This window comes from Pangasianodon hypophthalmus, chromosome 5, assembly GCF_027358585.1.
Source record: "Pangasianodon hypophthalmus isolate fPanHyp1 chromosome 5, fPanHyp1.pri, whole genome shotgun sequence".
NCBI classification, from domain to species: Eukaryota; Metazoa; Chordata; class Actinopteri; order Siluriformes; family Pangasiidae; genus Pangasianodon; species Pangasianodon hypophthalmus.
In genome coordinates this window covers 5,426,186-5,442,473 of record NC_069714.1, presented here as the reverse complement: position 1 = coordinate 5,442,473, position 16,288 = coordinate 5,426,186, and the positions used below count along the sequence as shown (strand labels likewise).

Here is a 16,288-nt window from a genome sequence, read left to right as displayed (position 1 = left end):
GGGAAAGAAAGAAAAAAAAAAAAACAAAAAAACACTGGTGCGTTTGCTGTGCTCGAGAGAAATTAGAGCATTTTGTAGGACAGCGTTAAAAGCAGGGAGAATGCGTCACCTTTCCTCATCAGCTTCGCCCCCTGCAGTTAAAAACAAGCAGTCGGCACAGACGATACATAAACTAGATTTGGAAACAAGGGTGCTCTTGCTGTGCTTAAGACGCTCTCCTTTTCTTTCAAATCTCTCGTTCCTTAATCTCCCAGGATGGTCTGCAGAATAGCGCCGTGGGATAATTCCACGTTATCCGACAGACAAGGATGTAGCGGGCGGAATAAGGCGCTTATGAAGATGAATAGGTGTCCGTGAACGACAGCTGAACAGCTCTTACCTCTCGCAATGCCAGCCTTAAATTTCTTTTTTGCTTTATAAAGGTGAAAGCTATAAATGGGTTGACAAATTCTGGCCAGCAAAGATTAAGACAGAGGCACAAGGAAGTGGGATATTTGATCTCCTGCCTGACAATGCGGTGCTCAGCCTTTACAATCTTGTCAGTGTTAAGTTAAAGATATGGAGTGATATTTCACGCCGGCTTTGCACCTGCTGACATTTCGGTGACGTTGACGAATGTGTTAGGCAAGTTGAAATCTCTACAGTGAGACTTGAAATCACCAAGGCTTTAGCCTGAACGATGAAAATCATAAATGTGACCAAAAACAGAGGAAAATGCAATTATCCTGTCTAGTTTTTTTTTTTTTTTAACCTCTGGAATCTGTCTGTGCATGGTGAATATTTCAACAATATATCTTTATTTCAGAAATTAAACAAGAAAGGCAAAATTTTCCACTTAATGTAGCTTAATCAGCTTAATGTCTTACCTTGAATCACCTTAGCATCTGCCACGCTAATTCATTAGGCCAACTCCCTGATCCAATTCAAATGTTCGGTCTTTACTAATTAGCTGAATCCTCAGCGGTGACAGAGATATCATAGGCGATTAAATTAAGCATACAAAAGCGGTATCTACATTTCTCTGTGTGAAAAGTGGATTGCGGAGTCAGTCACGGAGAAGAACGCAGGCTACAAGGCTTTGCAACTTTTATCAGCAGTGCTCATTTCTGTAGCATTAGCAGGACCTCCTGCATTTCACTAATACATGTAACTCGCAGCATGACTTGCATGGTCGGAAGAGGACGTGATCAGCAATTACTGGAAGACAGAATGGCAGTAAGCGCTGGTGTTCTGTTGCCAAGCTACCAGCTTCATTTGAACAGCCAGGCGAGATCAACCTCGGAACGCTGGAGATTTGATGTGGGGATCATCTCTTCCTTCCATCTCCATCATCCTGAATGTTGGACTGAGCCTAACCTTGAAATCCTAACCATCAACTCAGAACTGATAGGATGAAGTTCATCCACCTGTACATTTCTCACCACACTTGTCTTGACTCATTTTCTTAAAATAAAACTAAATACGTGTAATAGGAATGCACCAAGAAGAACAGCTAAAAAGACCCTCAAGTGTCTGCTTTTGTGTGGATAAATAATCCAAGTTTCTCTCCACTAGCAACATTTCCAATTAACACACATGCATCTGTATATTAAGTGCTCAGCACGGACTAAAGCAAAGCCACACGCTGGCACATTCTGCCTGACATGGCTAAAATTCCTGGAATAATGCTATTCCCTTTTTTAGATTCTTCTTGTTAACAGCCTACAATTTAGCCTTGCTGAAATACCACTTGCTTTGTTTGCATGTTTCACTTTCTTTTTTTTGTTTTAAGTACATTTGCCAGACTGTGAAAAATAAGGGTTGTGTTAATATTTTATCTGGAGGATGCTCCTGCTTTATTTCTCAGTGTCTTTTTTTTTTTCAAGACAATACTACTGGTTTATTTTCACTTTTGTAATGCAAATAAGATCTAAAGGTCTTTTTTTCAGCCTACAACACACCTCGGGGGACTACGCTGGTTGGGAAATCTTGGACCGTTTTTCTGACATACTTGTGATATTTAATTTCTATTTTTATTTAAGAATATCATTTAACTAACAGAAGTACACAATGTCCCACTAAACCAAGTTCATTGCCTTGACTAATGTCTTTTTTTTTTTTTTTTTTAACACAAAGTATTTGTGTAAATGGTATCGAAACAGACTCCAAACTGTGCTCAAGAGGAAGAACTACAGCATCTAATTACAATATCAGTAACCTGATAAAACATCTTATGGCATTTAAACAGTATGTTTACTAAAGAGCGCAAGGGTGGCTGACCTGAGTGCACAGAGCAGTATCAGCGAACGTGGTCATTAACAATGAGTGCAAGGTGCCGCAAATTGTATGTATACACACACACACACATACAAAAGGCATTCACGAGCGTAGATCAGTGAAGAGAGTGTGCAGAGAAACTGTCGCATGTCGGAACAGTTCACTTCTGCGAGCACTGAGACTTTTTTTCTATTGAAGATATTGCAGACCTGCGATCCCTTAAGTGGAACAATGAGTGGTGCTGACGCTGGGCTAGGGGTGTGAAAGTACACTTTCGATATAGTCTTTTCACAAAACACTTACATGAGGCAGAAAGACAAGACATCTAATAAAGAGAAATATTAGCTCAATTTGCATATATTCAACATAGTTTTGCTTGCTAAGATTCATTTTTACAGTGTACTTCAGTTGGCTTGACCATGCTGTTTGAATGTGGCTGTGCTGATTACACATCATTGCAAACATATTTAAATGTTTTTTTTTCCCACTTTTGGCCAAAAAAGTGCCTTTCAGCCCAGAAGAATGCTGCTTTTATTATTTCCGCTTGACATTTTTGGTGGTGTCCTTCATAAATATAGTTAACTGATGTTAAATATACTAATGTTACCAAAGTCAAACATATATCGATTGATTTTATTTCACATTAGTGCACTCAAAACAGTCAAGTGAGTAAACACTGGCCAAAACATGACTAACGTCAGTCCAGACTCACATAGTGAAAAAACAGGAGTGCTCTCTTTGCATGTTTTTGAATGACAACACATAACACGACGTACTACGATGTTAAAATATGGACTTCCTATGCAAAATGCATAAAGGTTGGCAGGTTTAAGCACAAATCTCAGCAAAGGAGTACAATTCTAGCAGAATCACACATCAGCAACTAACAAACAGGGTTAAACAAAAACAAGCAGGAATTTACATGGCCTGTGGATGTTGTCCAACATTAAATGTGACTATAAAGGGTTAAAAAGATGTATCATTTATTATTAAATTTAAATCAACAATTATAAGCAGTAAATTGCTGTAGTGGTCCTCACATCCCTGTCTGCTTAATACTCAGTAGCTTACTCATTTCGGTATGAGGATCGGTCTCAACGAGTACTAAAAACACATACTCGTACTCATTCTGGTATTTTGTCAAGCATTATATCAATCATAAGAACTCACATTTTGGCCAAATGCAATATAGGCTCTTTATAGAAGAACAAGAATATCAAGAATATCTTATTCAATAATAATACATTACATGTGTTCTAATGAATCTGAAAACTCCACTACTTCATATCTCTCCCTTCAGGGTATTTCAAGATTTATTGAAAGTTCTGTGAGGAAGTGGCAAGAAGACTTACTGCCACCTAAAAGTCCACTTCAGCACACACCCACCATTCAGCTCTGAGTGTTTAACATGTGTGCTGTAGGCGATTTAGGTTAACCACAGAACATCTTAAACACAAAACATAACTGAATTGATAGCAAATTATGAAATTATGGAAGGCTATGTATTCTCCTGGTCATTACCTTGAAGGACTCCATGTCTGAGAGCAGGCAGGCGCTCTGCATGCGGGCACGGAGATGGGCGCCCTCAGCCGACGTGCCCAATTTGGCCAGCACCTCCGACTGCTCCTCTAGTACATCTTCTGTCATGGGCGCTGGCTCCTGGGAAAGAAAAACCCAACAAGATTCTCTGTTGTGCAACACTGACAATTCCACAGAAAATCCACTGTGATATTGTTAACAGCTAAATTTAAGGACTAACAAAAATAACTTAGAAAACTTGCTGCAAAACTTGACAGTCGGTGTAGACCTCCTGGAGGGAGCCAGGCCTCCAAGGTCACACAATATGACTTGTTTCTCTAGGTAGAAAAATCTGCTCAGCTGAGCACTTGATTGGACTGTCAGTCATCAGATCCAGAGCTGAAGACAGCTGACAACTTTACAGATTCATTAGTGTGTTCATGCTGTCCCTCAGCATTCAAAACCTTCAGATTCAAGCCTTCGGCCCACTAATGACCCCTGAGCTTCACTAACAAGTGCATTACAAGAGGAGCGGAACTCAACCGGACTAGACAACAAGACACCATGAACTCTCACAGTCTCACCAACAACCAAAATTTATCTAATATTTCATCGCACAAACGAGTCACAGAGAGCCATTTCACAACACCTTGTTACAGGTATTTCCTTTTTTACAAAGATGTCTTAAGCCCTATACATGGCGCGGGGTAATGTATTATTACAGGAGTATCTCTGAGATTTTAGTCCCAAAATCAACCGTGCTCTCTGGGTGGGACGGATAGCGTACTCTCACTCCCCTGTCAATCACAGTGACACTAGCCAATCGTAGGCGTCTGTGAGTTCATGTATGCAAAAGAAGGCAGACAGCGCTTTCCTCCGAGTGTGTTACTCTGCCCTGTGATGCAGCATGAGAATATATTTCGATGAGACAGAGAATGACGTGAATGATGCAGATAATCAAAGTGTATAATTCTCTACTTGGCAGTAATAATGTTTTTTCCATAAGCAGATTAGGGTATAATGCAGAGGTAGGAAGGGTGTCTTTCAGTGGAACTGGAATGAAATCTTTAAATGCAGTTCTCGAATCTGGTAGGTCAGATGTTGTTATTACTGTATATTATATTAATTATATTAACGTTCTAGTCCTACTGCAGCTCCGGCTGTAATTCAAATGACAGGTTTATGTTAATGTGGTCATTCCAATTTATCGTTTCTATAGTAATAACTCATTTTCATGGACCTGTATGGCGGATGCTCAATATTGATCAAAGATCAACATTAATGAATTTAATGTTAAATTAATTATAAATTATAAATATAATATATAATAAATATATATAACATACAATAAATATATAATATATAATAAATTGTAAATAATTTAAATTAAAATTTTTGTTACTTAGCAACAAAAAAAACATACAACTGTTGATGAAATTTTCCGTAAGGAGACGTTTACTTAAAATCTATGGAAGGACTCTCCATTCGTAACGGTCAGTACGTCTTCTGCCACAGAAGAGACGCTGGTGATGTTTGGGGATGATTATAGCTGCTATAACGTAAGAGAAAGCAGGATTTTACATGGCCTGTGGACGTTTCACAACATTAATGTAACTATAAAGAGTTAAAAAGATGTATCGTTTATTAAAAAATTGAAATCAGCAAGTTGCTGTAGTGGTCCTCATCCCATTCCTCATCCCATTCCTCACCCCATTTCTCACTCTATTCTTCACCCCATTTCTCATTCTATTCCTCACTTCATGTCTCACTTCATGTCTCACTTCATGTCTCACTTCATGTCTCACTTCATGTCTCACTTCATGTCTCACTTTATTCTTCACCACATTCTTCACCACATTCTTCACTCCATTCCTCACCCCACTTTTCACTCCCTTCTTCACCCCAATCGTTACTCCATTCTTCAGTCCACTCGTCACTCCACTCCTCCATTATTCACTCCATTATTCACTCCATTATTCACTCCATTATTCACTCTACACCATCTATTGTAAATACTTCCATTTTCACAAGAATGGCTCTCACAGCAAGTGCAATAATCAAAGCATTAGCAGCCAAAAAATATTGCTCCTTTTTCTTTAGATAAAAAGAACACTCTTTCTTTGAACGTAAGACTTCCTTTTACAAGCGTGCCTCATTTAAAAACACGTTTTACCTCAGAAAGTGCTCTAATCTTACCAGCAGTAGCTACCATCCTGAAAACTCAGCCACATTTACTTTGGACAAACAAATGCATAGTAGTGTCTCTTTTAAAGGTATTGATTTAATGTACTATAACACAAATAGTTGTTTTTGGGACACTTTCTTTGAGATCATATAGACTGTAACAGGTATTTGTTCGAGACTTTTCACAAAAATGTAAAAAAAAAAAAAAAAAAGCTGTACATTAGCTGTACATTGTCTAACCTCAGCAAGCCCATTCAAACAGGGTTTACTGAATGTCAGTGGTAATTTAGCTGTTTGGTCGTAAATGTCTCAGTTTGTGAATGCGGATATACAAAGCAGTCTTAGCAGACACAGCTGGGAGCGTGACTTAATGAATCAGGGCGACATGTAAGCTCTTTCTGACGGCTATTCTTGGAAAATGCATGCAAAAAAAAAAAAAAAAAAAAACACTGGGAAAGGAAAAAAAATTCAAAAAGCACAGTCTGATATTACTGGTCTAGCTGGCAAGTGGGTTCATTTAAACACAGCATGGCAAAAAACATCCACCTTTACATTGTGTGTCACATATTAAAAGGAAAGGAGGAACTTTTAAAAGGAAAATTTAAAGGAGAGTTAAAAGTTGAAAGGAGAGGAAAAGGCAATTATGGATGAATTTACGTCAGGTTTAATAATGCACATTTCAATAAAAAGAAGTAATATTTATGTAAGTAAGATAGATATGATGTAAATCTTTGTGAAAACAGAAAATCTGAACATGGGAAGTGCTTGAAACTGTCAAATTCCAAGCACAAGAGAAGCTGTTATGAATCAAAACCATTCGTCTCCTTTCATATTCTCTCTTTCACCACTTCTCACACACTTCCTCCATCCCATCCCCGAATTACAAGCTCTCACGCAGACTCGGAGCAAAGGAAAGGACGGTGGGAACAACAGGAAAGAAAAACAGACGACAAATCAATGGCGGTGTGCCGAAACGCACACGACATTGACAAATATGAGGCAATGAGATGAGCGGAGGGCCTTAAAAGCAAAGCGAAACGAGAGATTATTAAAGGAAAAGGGGACGCGCTTCAGATCTAATAAAGGGGGAGCCGGGGGAAAAGAGAAAGGGTGTTGAGGGAGTGAGTGAGAAAATTATAGCAATAATGAGAGAGAGGTAGAGTGAGAGCGAGGGAATAGGCAGAAGCATGACAGACGGCAAACAAGATGCAAACGGAAAAAGAGAGTAAAAAGCTGAGTAAAAAAAAAAAAAAAAAAAAAAAGGATGTACTACAGCTGTGAGAAACTGCACAGAAGATGGAGCACTGCATCTAAAACTAAACAAACCAATAAAAAATATGCTGACACTCTTTCCTTCTCGTCCAGCTTTTCTTTTCTCCTCCTTTCTCAGGTGCCCTCTAAAAAGCAGCCAAACACAGACAGGCAAGGTTCAAGGGGGGAAAAAAAAAAAAAAAAAAAAAAAAAAAAAAAAAAAAAAAAAAAAAAAAACCCGGCAGCCCTAAAGGTCCTAAGGCGATATCGTGAGGTTGGACTTATCCGAGTGTGTATGCAGATGCTGGATGTTGCAGGTTGTACGTCAAGAGAGTTTTCAGCAGTATATTTTTGTGAAGCTTCACAATTTAGGGCTCGATATTCTGAGCTGTGAAAACGGCCACGAGGTGCTGGCAAAAACTACCGTTACCCATCTGTGCCCTACTTTTGCATGCTGATTAACTGCTGAAGACACTTTTTACATGCAGTGCTAGAGCTCATTTACGTCACTGTGCTTTCATTTGATTGAAAACTTCCTTGTTTTGGAGCCTGCTAGGGCCAGCTACCGTGTACCTGAGCAGATGTTTCAAAAACAAACAAAACTTTAAAAAAAAAAAAAAAAGAATCCAAGACATCTGTATCTTTTTGCACATAACAGCAATATCTACTGTACAACAATAACTATGATAATATGTAATGATATGATAAAATAAGAACTAATGACCCAGTGGATATTTATTATTCAAGAATACATTATTTAAAGGCTAAGACATGTTTAATGCATTTGGAGCCATTTGAAGAAAAAAAAACCTGTGCATGAAATTGAAATGTATTACGCACAGATTACATTTTTTAAATATACCATGAAGCTTAAATTTCATTTAAATGATAACACACGCACACACACAACAATGATGACACCAATAGTACGCTCCTGTGTGTGTTTTCAGTCCAAGAAGTGCAAATTTTCATATATTAGTGAAGAATGATGCAATCTTGCCTGAGAAGTATCATTTGGCTTTATTGAAGATGGATAAAACGCCCTTTTTTTAAGCTAAGAGAACAGGATTATGATCAAGCTTAGCTGAAGCAGAAGCCCTGCATGCCAAACTGTTTTCAACATGCTGTAGATTTTGCCTGAGACTTCTCCTGGCAGGAACCCAGCTGCCATCTCAAACTCCTTTTGCAAAACTTTGGAGGCTAAAGCTGGGGTTCTCAAACTTTTTTTTATAGCCAGTTACCTTTTTTAACTTTAAAAGCAATTCCACGGACCCTTTTCATCACAGATTTGTTTAATAAACACGATGTAACCATTCAAACCATTCATTTATTACTTTAAAATTACCATCGGATATTCCTACTTATTTCATCTGCTACAATTATGTTTGTGTTATTTATTAAAACCACAGTTTTTTTTCGTGCACAAATTCCTGAACGAATTCCAAATTCCTGCCAAAAAAGGAAGGAATAATAAATAATAACGTTGATAATAGTGCCACTGTAACATACTAGCTATCCTTCCCAGATCCCATTTTCAGAACAACTGGACTAAATGATCACATCAACATCATTGATCTCTTTTTTTTTTTTTTTTTTTTTCCAAAACAACAAAAAAATACAACATAAAGATGTTCATAAATGTAAAGATATTCAAAAATGTTCAATTTCAAATGCATACAAACGTTCAGCCAGTCAGCACACTAGGTAGTCAGTGTATGAATACAGCTCTGTGTATATATAGAAGGAAACTGATGTACAAATTAACCAAAAAGTCTTATTTGATGGTTGCTGGCGTGTTGCTATTATTTTTTTTTTTTGGACACAAGACAATTTGTTCACGGTTTTTTTTTTTTCTTCATGGTATTTTCATTGTTATAAACCCCTGAGCTGAAGTAGGTGGAGTGGAGCAACACATTGTGACATTTAAAATCCGCCTGTATGCTGGAATTTTCAAGCCCTTTGGTCTGTCCTCTGAGGCGCACTCTTAGAGCAGACACAAAGCCAAAACGATATTTATGTGACTTCAAGCGCAGCGTTATAAGTCCTGTCCCATTTACGAACAAGTGGACACAAATGTCTTCTTTTGGTAGCGAGAATCAGTTTAATACACTAATACTGGTACCAAAGTCAATATTTTGGTACTTATTTTGCACGTCAAACTCCAGAGATATAAAACATTTACTTACTTGATAGAGATATCTGTTTTTTTTTTTTTCCACTTTACAGGGTCAGATCTCCTCCTCGACTTGTGCTGTACTTTCAATTTCTCTCCCACATGACCTACTGGCTCTTAAACGGTGATCTCACGATCATGTACGGTATATAAGACTATAAGCAGCGCATTTATATAATCGCCTTTGCAAAGTGGGTGTACAATGATGAGCAAAGAAGTTTCATTGCCGATTAAAAAAAAAAAAAAAAAAAAAAAAAAAGGTCGAACTTTTTTCATCTAAAATAAACCCTGGATATCACCTAGGACATTATTTTGTCAGATATGACATGCTTGCTGCCAAAGTGCCAAAGTTATACCTCCTCCTCTTTGTTAAGGGGCATGAGGGGAAGTGAATCACAGATTGTTGAACACAGTAAATGTCGACCTCTCGTCCACCTGACTCACCTGCGTGACTGGTATATACAGCGGCTCGTTTGAGTTGAGCAGGGTCAACTTCCCATGAGGCTGCAGTCGACCCTCAGGCTTTATTTTGGCTCCTGCTCCTTTAACTCCATCCGCCGGCACCTCCTTCATGTCCTCGGCATCACTCAGACACTCAAAGAACTCGTCCTCGCTGTCACTCCACGAGTCCCAGGACTTCCCCGGTGACACCTGAGGCACCGGGAGGCCATTTTCACTGGCTGCATCTTTCTGGACGTTGTCCCTCGCTTTCTTGTGCTCGATGCAGCAGTTGAGCATCTGTGTACGAAAGAGGATTTGTGAAGCGGAAGTATCTAATGAAACTTCCATATCCATATCTGCCTTGCCCTTGATTAGAACTTGAATCAAAGTGTACATTTTACTTTGCTTATGTTCACAGGAGATAAAGAAACAACACTGGAGTGAAGCATTTATGAGCAAAGTATAAACCCAGGTATATAAAAAGTGGATAAAAAAATAATGTCAAGTGGCACGAACAATATTCCGAGTACAGTGGGAATTTTAATGCATATTCTCACCTGCCTTTGACATTGACTTTCCAGACGCAGCATAATAGCGCTGACGCATTTAATGTGCACCTCTAAAACGACTGCTGGAACATTTCGTTTTGAAAAATGTCAAGTCAAAATAACTTTCAGCTAAAAAACCCCTCGTTTCTAACACGTGTCAAGTTCCAACCAGGAAGTGTTTCATAAGGAGGGTCAAGCTTTAGACTAGTAGACTACAACACTCTCATTCAAGTCATGCATGGAAAGACTTTCAAAATATAAAGATGGATATCAGCATATCCAGAATGATCGAATCTATACATTGGATGCAACCGAATGATGATACATTATGCGAAATGAACAGATAATGTGTTCCAAACAAATACAAATACAAACAGCAGGTGCACTATTCAGTTTTTTGTTGTTGTTTTTTTAATTGTCAGTTGTTTGCACTAGTAGCTTGCCCTAAACACTGGTTTACTCAGCTCCAAAATAAAACCATATTTCTAACAAACTGCTATGCAAAATGGCTGCCAATCCAAATAGGCCACACAGCATGTGCCATCTCTGGTGGGGTCTCGAAAAAAGTCATTTATTTAAATAACACAATAAAAATTAACTTGCAGATCCAATTTGCATGTTTTTTTGTTGTTCTGCATTCTTTGCTATGAATATCTTACCAGAAAAACAAATGGTAAATATAATGAAATGTCGCTAATTAAAGGACCACATTTTGCCTCACAGCAGCACTGTAAACTCCGATATTGTGTCCAGTAAACGTTTCTGACCTTTTTAAAACGCGACAAACCCAGAATATGAAGTAAATCTGGTAAAATATTATTGTATGGCTATCGTCAACAACAGACAACAGTTCCCTGATTTGGGAAAGATCCCTAGCACATTAGACAGAAAGCGTTCCAGAAATTCCACATGGCATCCGGTTATCAACTCAAGTGATGTAGTTGAGGTTGAGGAACTGTAGAAGTTTAACAGAGTTGAATAAAATTATATTCTGTGAATTGCTATTTGTAAATGAAAAATGACTTCTTTTTCCAGCAGCCTGGGTTTTTTTTTTTCCCCCCAGTGTTTGTTGGTTTGCATTAAAGAAACATATCTATCTATCTATCTATCTATACACACACACACACACACACACACTCGGAGTAAGAGAGAGAGAGCACATTTTGTGTTGCTTTTTAAAGCAAAATGCAAACCAAATGTATATTTAATGGAAACCATATATATATATATATATATATATATATATATATATATATATATATATATATATATATATATAAACAAACCTTCTGGTTTAGGCCACACCCACTTGGGTGTAAATCCAAAAACAGATACAGATATTTTAAAAACTAAACAGGGTACCGTAGCAAGAGAGGAGAACTGCATCACACCTCTAATCTGTACAATATGCAAGGACAGATTTTATAGAAATAGTGTCAGTCAATATTCTTTCCTAATCAGTATTAGTGCACACTTCTTTCCTTAATTATATTATCTTTTCATGGCACCTCTTCCCTTTTCCCTCTCTCTGAAAGCAGTTATAAAATGAAGGAACATTTATTAGCTAGAAGAAAGATTTAAGCAGGGTACATGCAGTGCCTATGTAAAACTGTGTAGTGAAATCATTACTGTACTGAAGGTTGCGAGGTCAGTGATTTCTTCCTGTGTATTTAACTGTTCTGCACAGCTGAGCCACTGATATTATTATACTATATATAATAATTATTATATTATTATTATTATACACACACACACACACACACACACATACATTCTATACATATATATATATATATATATATATGAGAGAGAGAGAGCGAGAGAGAGAGAGAGGGAGTGCAACGCATAAAATCATGCAGATACAGGTCAAGAGCTTCAGTTAACGTTCACATCAAACATCAGAATGAGGAAAAGTGTGATCTCTGTTATTCTGATCGTGGCATGGCTGTTGGTACCAGATGGGCTGGTTTGAGTATTTCAGAAACTGCTGATCTCCTGGGAATTTCACACACAACAGTCTCTAGAGTTTACACAGAATGGTGTGAAAAACAACAGAAAAAAAAAAAACACTGAGTGAGCGACATTTCTGTGGATGGAAATGCCTTGTTGATAAAAGAGGTCAGAGGAAAATGAAAAGATTGGTTCGAGCTGCCAGAAAGGGTATAGTAACTCATATAATCACTCTTTACCACCGTGGTGAGCAGAAAAGCATCTCAGCATACACAAAACATCGAACCTTGAGGTGGATGGGCTACAACAGCAGAAGACCACATCAGGTTCCACTCCTGTCAGCCAAGAACAGGAATCTGAGGCTGCCATGGGCAGAAGCTCATTCAAACTGGACAGCTGAAGATCAGAAGAAAAAAAATCACCCGGTCTTTTTCCAGTCTTCATCTGTCCAGTTCTGGTGAATGTGTGAAAGCCTCAGACTTTTGTTGTGAACATTAATGAAGCTCTTGATCTGCATGATTTTATTCATTGTGCAGCTTGTACAGGTGAGTAGGTATATAGGTGTTCCTATTAAAGTGACCTGTGCATGTGTTTATGTGTGTGTGTGTAGTGTGTATATGTATATATATATATATATATATGTATGTATATATGCACTACACACACACACACACACACACACACACACAATGGATTCAGAAATTATTCAGAACCCTTTACTTGTTGCATACCGTATTGTGTGGTGAACATGTTTATAGAGATTTTTAACAATTAATTAGCTATCACTTCATCATTATGGACGATTAGGTGTAGACTGATGGGTAAAAAGGTCAATTATATCCATTCAAATGCACAACACAGTAAAGTGTGCAACAAGTAAAGGAGTCTGAATACAAAATCCACTGTGAAAAACATACTAGCTCATCTTCCCCTCCTGACACAGATGGGCACAAATCAGAGTATCAGGTACCACTAATTTTGGCTGCATAGAGAGATGCACAAAGTGTGCTGAGGGATAGTGAAGGAAGAGTGAGAGATAGATAGCTAGAAAGACAGACAGACACACAGAGAGAGAGAGAGAGAGAGAGAGAGAGAGAGAGAGAGAGAGAGAGGTAATGGTTGCTTGCCACTTACTTTATGACCGTAGGTCCCGTCTGGGCACCCCATTTTATTGAGGTGATTGCAGATAAAGAGGCTCTCTCAGCTTCAGCTACCCAGACAGATATTACCACTCTCTCTCTCTCTCTCTCTCTCTCTCTCTCTCTCTCTCTCTCTCTCTATTCACTCTCTCCTGTCTTTCTTTCCCCCCTGGATGGCTTTATTACAGCCTCCTCTCCTCTCCGCGCTCTCGCTATGTGTCTGACTCAGACGAATGCAATGGAATAGCTGTGAAATGGTCATCAGGGGCCACATTGCGCTTCAAATTTAAATAAGAGCGTCGGTATTAAACGCTTGGACGTCGCATCTAATGTTGAAAGAAAAATCCAGCTTAAAGCCATCGTGGCGCTGTAATGCTATCGAGGGCCGCGACGCAAAGATATGCGTGCTACTGAGACCCATCGAGGTACTTTTAGGCTTCGTTCACATTTAATGAGGCAGATATACCACACAGAGTGGCTCCGTGAACGCAGTTCAGATTTCCATCAAGCGACTCTACAGCCACGATTGCATAAAGAAGAAAAAAGATGAGAGCAAATTGTAAAGAGGTTACCTGGAGTTTTTGGTGGAGAAGGCAGCATCGCAGATCAGGAGGGCCAGCAGGCAACCTGAAAACAATACAAGGGGGGAGAAAAGAGGATTTCAATAGCAAAACAAGCGGTAGATAAACTATTAATACAAAGACAATACATGATCCTAACAATGGCTCCATTTCCATATTTCCACCAACACATTCTATTTTCATTCTCATTTGCACACAATGATATGGCAGGACGGAGAGCCGGAGGGACGGTTATTGTTCCTTCATCCACTTTATCCATGAGCAGGACAGATACAGTGTTCCCCTCAGTCTCTTCAGAGAATTAATCACCCCGTCTGCCAAAAAATATAACACGAACACGACACAGCGGGGAATGGCCCGAAAGATCTGACCAAAGGAATTCTGCTCAACTTCAAGAAGAAGTCAAAAGTGAGGTCATTTCGAGGTACCCAATTCAGGTACCATCTGTCTTGTTAGTACTTCTTTTTAATATTTCTAGTTAAAAAACATTCCACATCCACATCACTTAGCGTTTTCTGAGACTTTTTCCGGATGGCCCTAATCTGCTTCAAATCAAGATGATCAAGATGTAAATTTCCCCTCATTGATGTTCATGACAGATGGTCCGCATGGGTCTAGGGAGCAATTAGCAACAAGCATCAGCACACAGTCGGAATGTGTGATATGACAAATCTGATGTCTAACCAAATGATCAAGCATGAGAAATCTGTTCATAAGCAAATAAATAAATAAATAAAACCCCAAACTGTAAACTCTTCTTTTAAAGCATCAGCACACAGGCAAAGATAATATCTGAGATAACAAATCTGTAGACTATTCGCATGATCATGCTGCAAAGTTCATAATTCGAGAATTCCGTAATAAAATTAAAAAGCGGTGAATTTAATATTGGGTTGCTTGTTCTTAAGTAAGAAGCATGGAGTTGTACACCCTACATCCCTTCAGTTCATGACTCAAATAGCAAAGCTATTTGAATCAATTCGTTTATCTATAGTTTCACATTGATAAATATCACATTGTTAAATTCGTCATCGTTTAATCTTAAAAAAAAAAATGGTGTATGTCGAGTCTTCAAGTCCCCAACCTGCATCTTATTCACATCGAAGGTGTTGGGAGTCGATCACAAAAAGAGTCAATTCCTTGATCCCAGGTATTGAAAACTAAGAGTCAAACACAAAGCTTTGGAGTCGATTCAAGACCTCGCACAAATACAGCAAGTAAAGCAATACGGACAGTTGCGGTTGCAATACTGGAATTTATTTTGAATTTGACTGGCCTGAATTAAAAAAGGACTCAGGGCATGAAATGCAAATAAGCCCCATTCACTTAACTGTACAATATACCATGATTTTATGCTATTAGTATTTTCATACAGACTGTCTAATGTCAGTAGAACTGTTTTGTAGTTAGTGTGCTGTTATTTAACTAAAAGTACGTGGACACCTGACCATCACACTCATATGTGTTCCTTCCCCAAACCGTTGCCACAAAGTTTGAACCACCCAATTGTATAGAATGTCTCTGTATGCTGTAGCATTACAATTTCCCTTCACTGGAACTAAGAGGCTCAAACCTGTTCCAGCATGACAATGCCCCTGTGCACAAAGCGAGCTCCATGAAGACATGGTGTGTGAAGGTTGGAGTGGAAGAACTCGAGTGTCCTGCACAGAGCCCTGACCTCAACCCCACTGAACACCTTTGGGATGAACTGGAACACCGACTGAACCCCAGACCTCCTCACCAACATCAGTGTCTGATCTCACTAATGCTCTTGTAGCTGAATGATCACAAACCACGCTCCAAAATCTAGTGGAAAGACTTTGCAGAAGAGTGGAGCTTATTATAACAGCAAAGGAGGAATAAATCTGGAATGGGATGTTCAACAAGCACATACGGTTGCGATGGTCAGATGTGCAGAAACTACTGGCGATATAGTGTATAAGTAGACTATTAGCATATTGTTGCACATTCAGAAATGCCATCTAATGGAAAAATTGGCAGCATTATTCCATCATTCACTCAGTCTAAAGTGAGAAGTGGTTATACATGAGAAAGCACTGTCCTGCTTCAATAACACAACATTAATGCTTCAACATCTGAATAATGAACATCACTTGTACAATAAATCATCTGTCTTGCATTATCTTCAACCATTCCAGGTAATAACTGAATACATTAGAATAACACAGAAGGCTAATAATCTCAGATGACTGAGTGTTTTGGTCGTTACACCGAGTGCTCCTGCAC

General features: G+C 38.6%; 1 protein-coding gene across 3 annotated transcripts in view; it reads right to left on the bottom strand.

Moving 5' to 3' along the window:
• rab3gap1 (RAB3 GTPase activating protein subunit 1) overlaps positions 1-16,288 on the bottom strand; it is a 67,870-nt gene that overhangs the window by 15,201 nt on the left and 36,381 nt on the right. For all 3 annotated transcript variants that reach the window (XM_053234064.1, XM_026928135.3, XM_053234065.1), the window contains exons 16-18: positions 14,033-14,087; positions 9,827-10,120; positions 3,778-3,915 (exon numbers count right to left, since the gene is read on the bottom strand). In XM_053234064.1, coding sequence (XP_053090039.1) covers positions 3,778-3,915; positions 9,827-10,120; positions 14,033-14,087 — 487 coding nt within the window. The remainder of the gene's footprint in view (positions 1-3,777; positions 3,916-9,826; positions 10,121-14,032; positions 14,088-16,288) is intronic.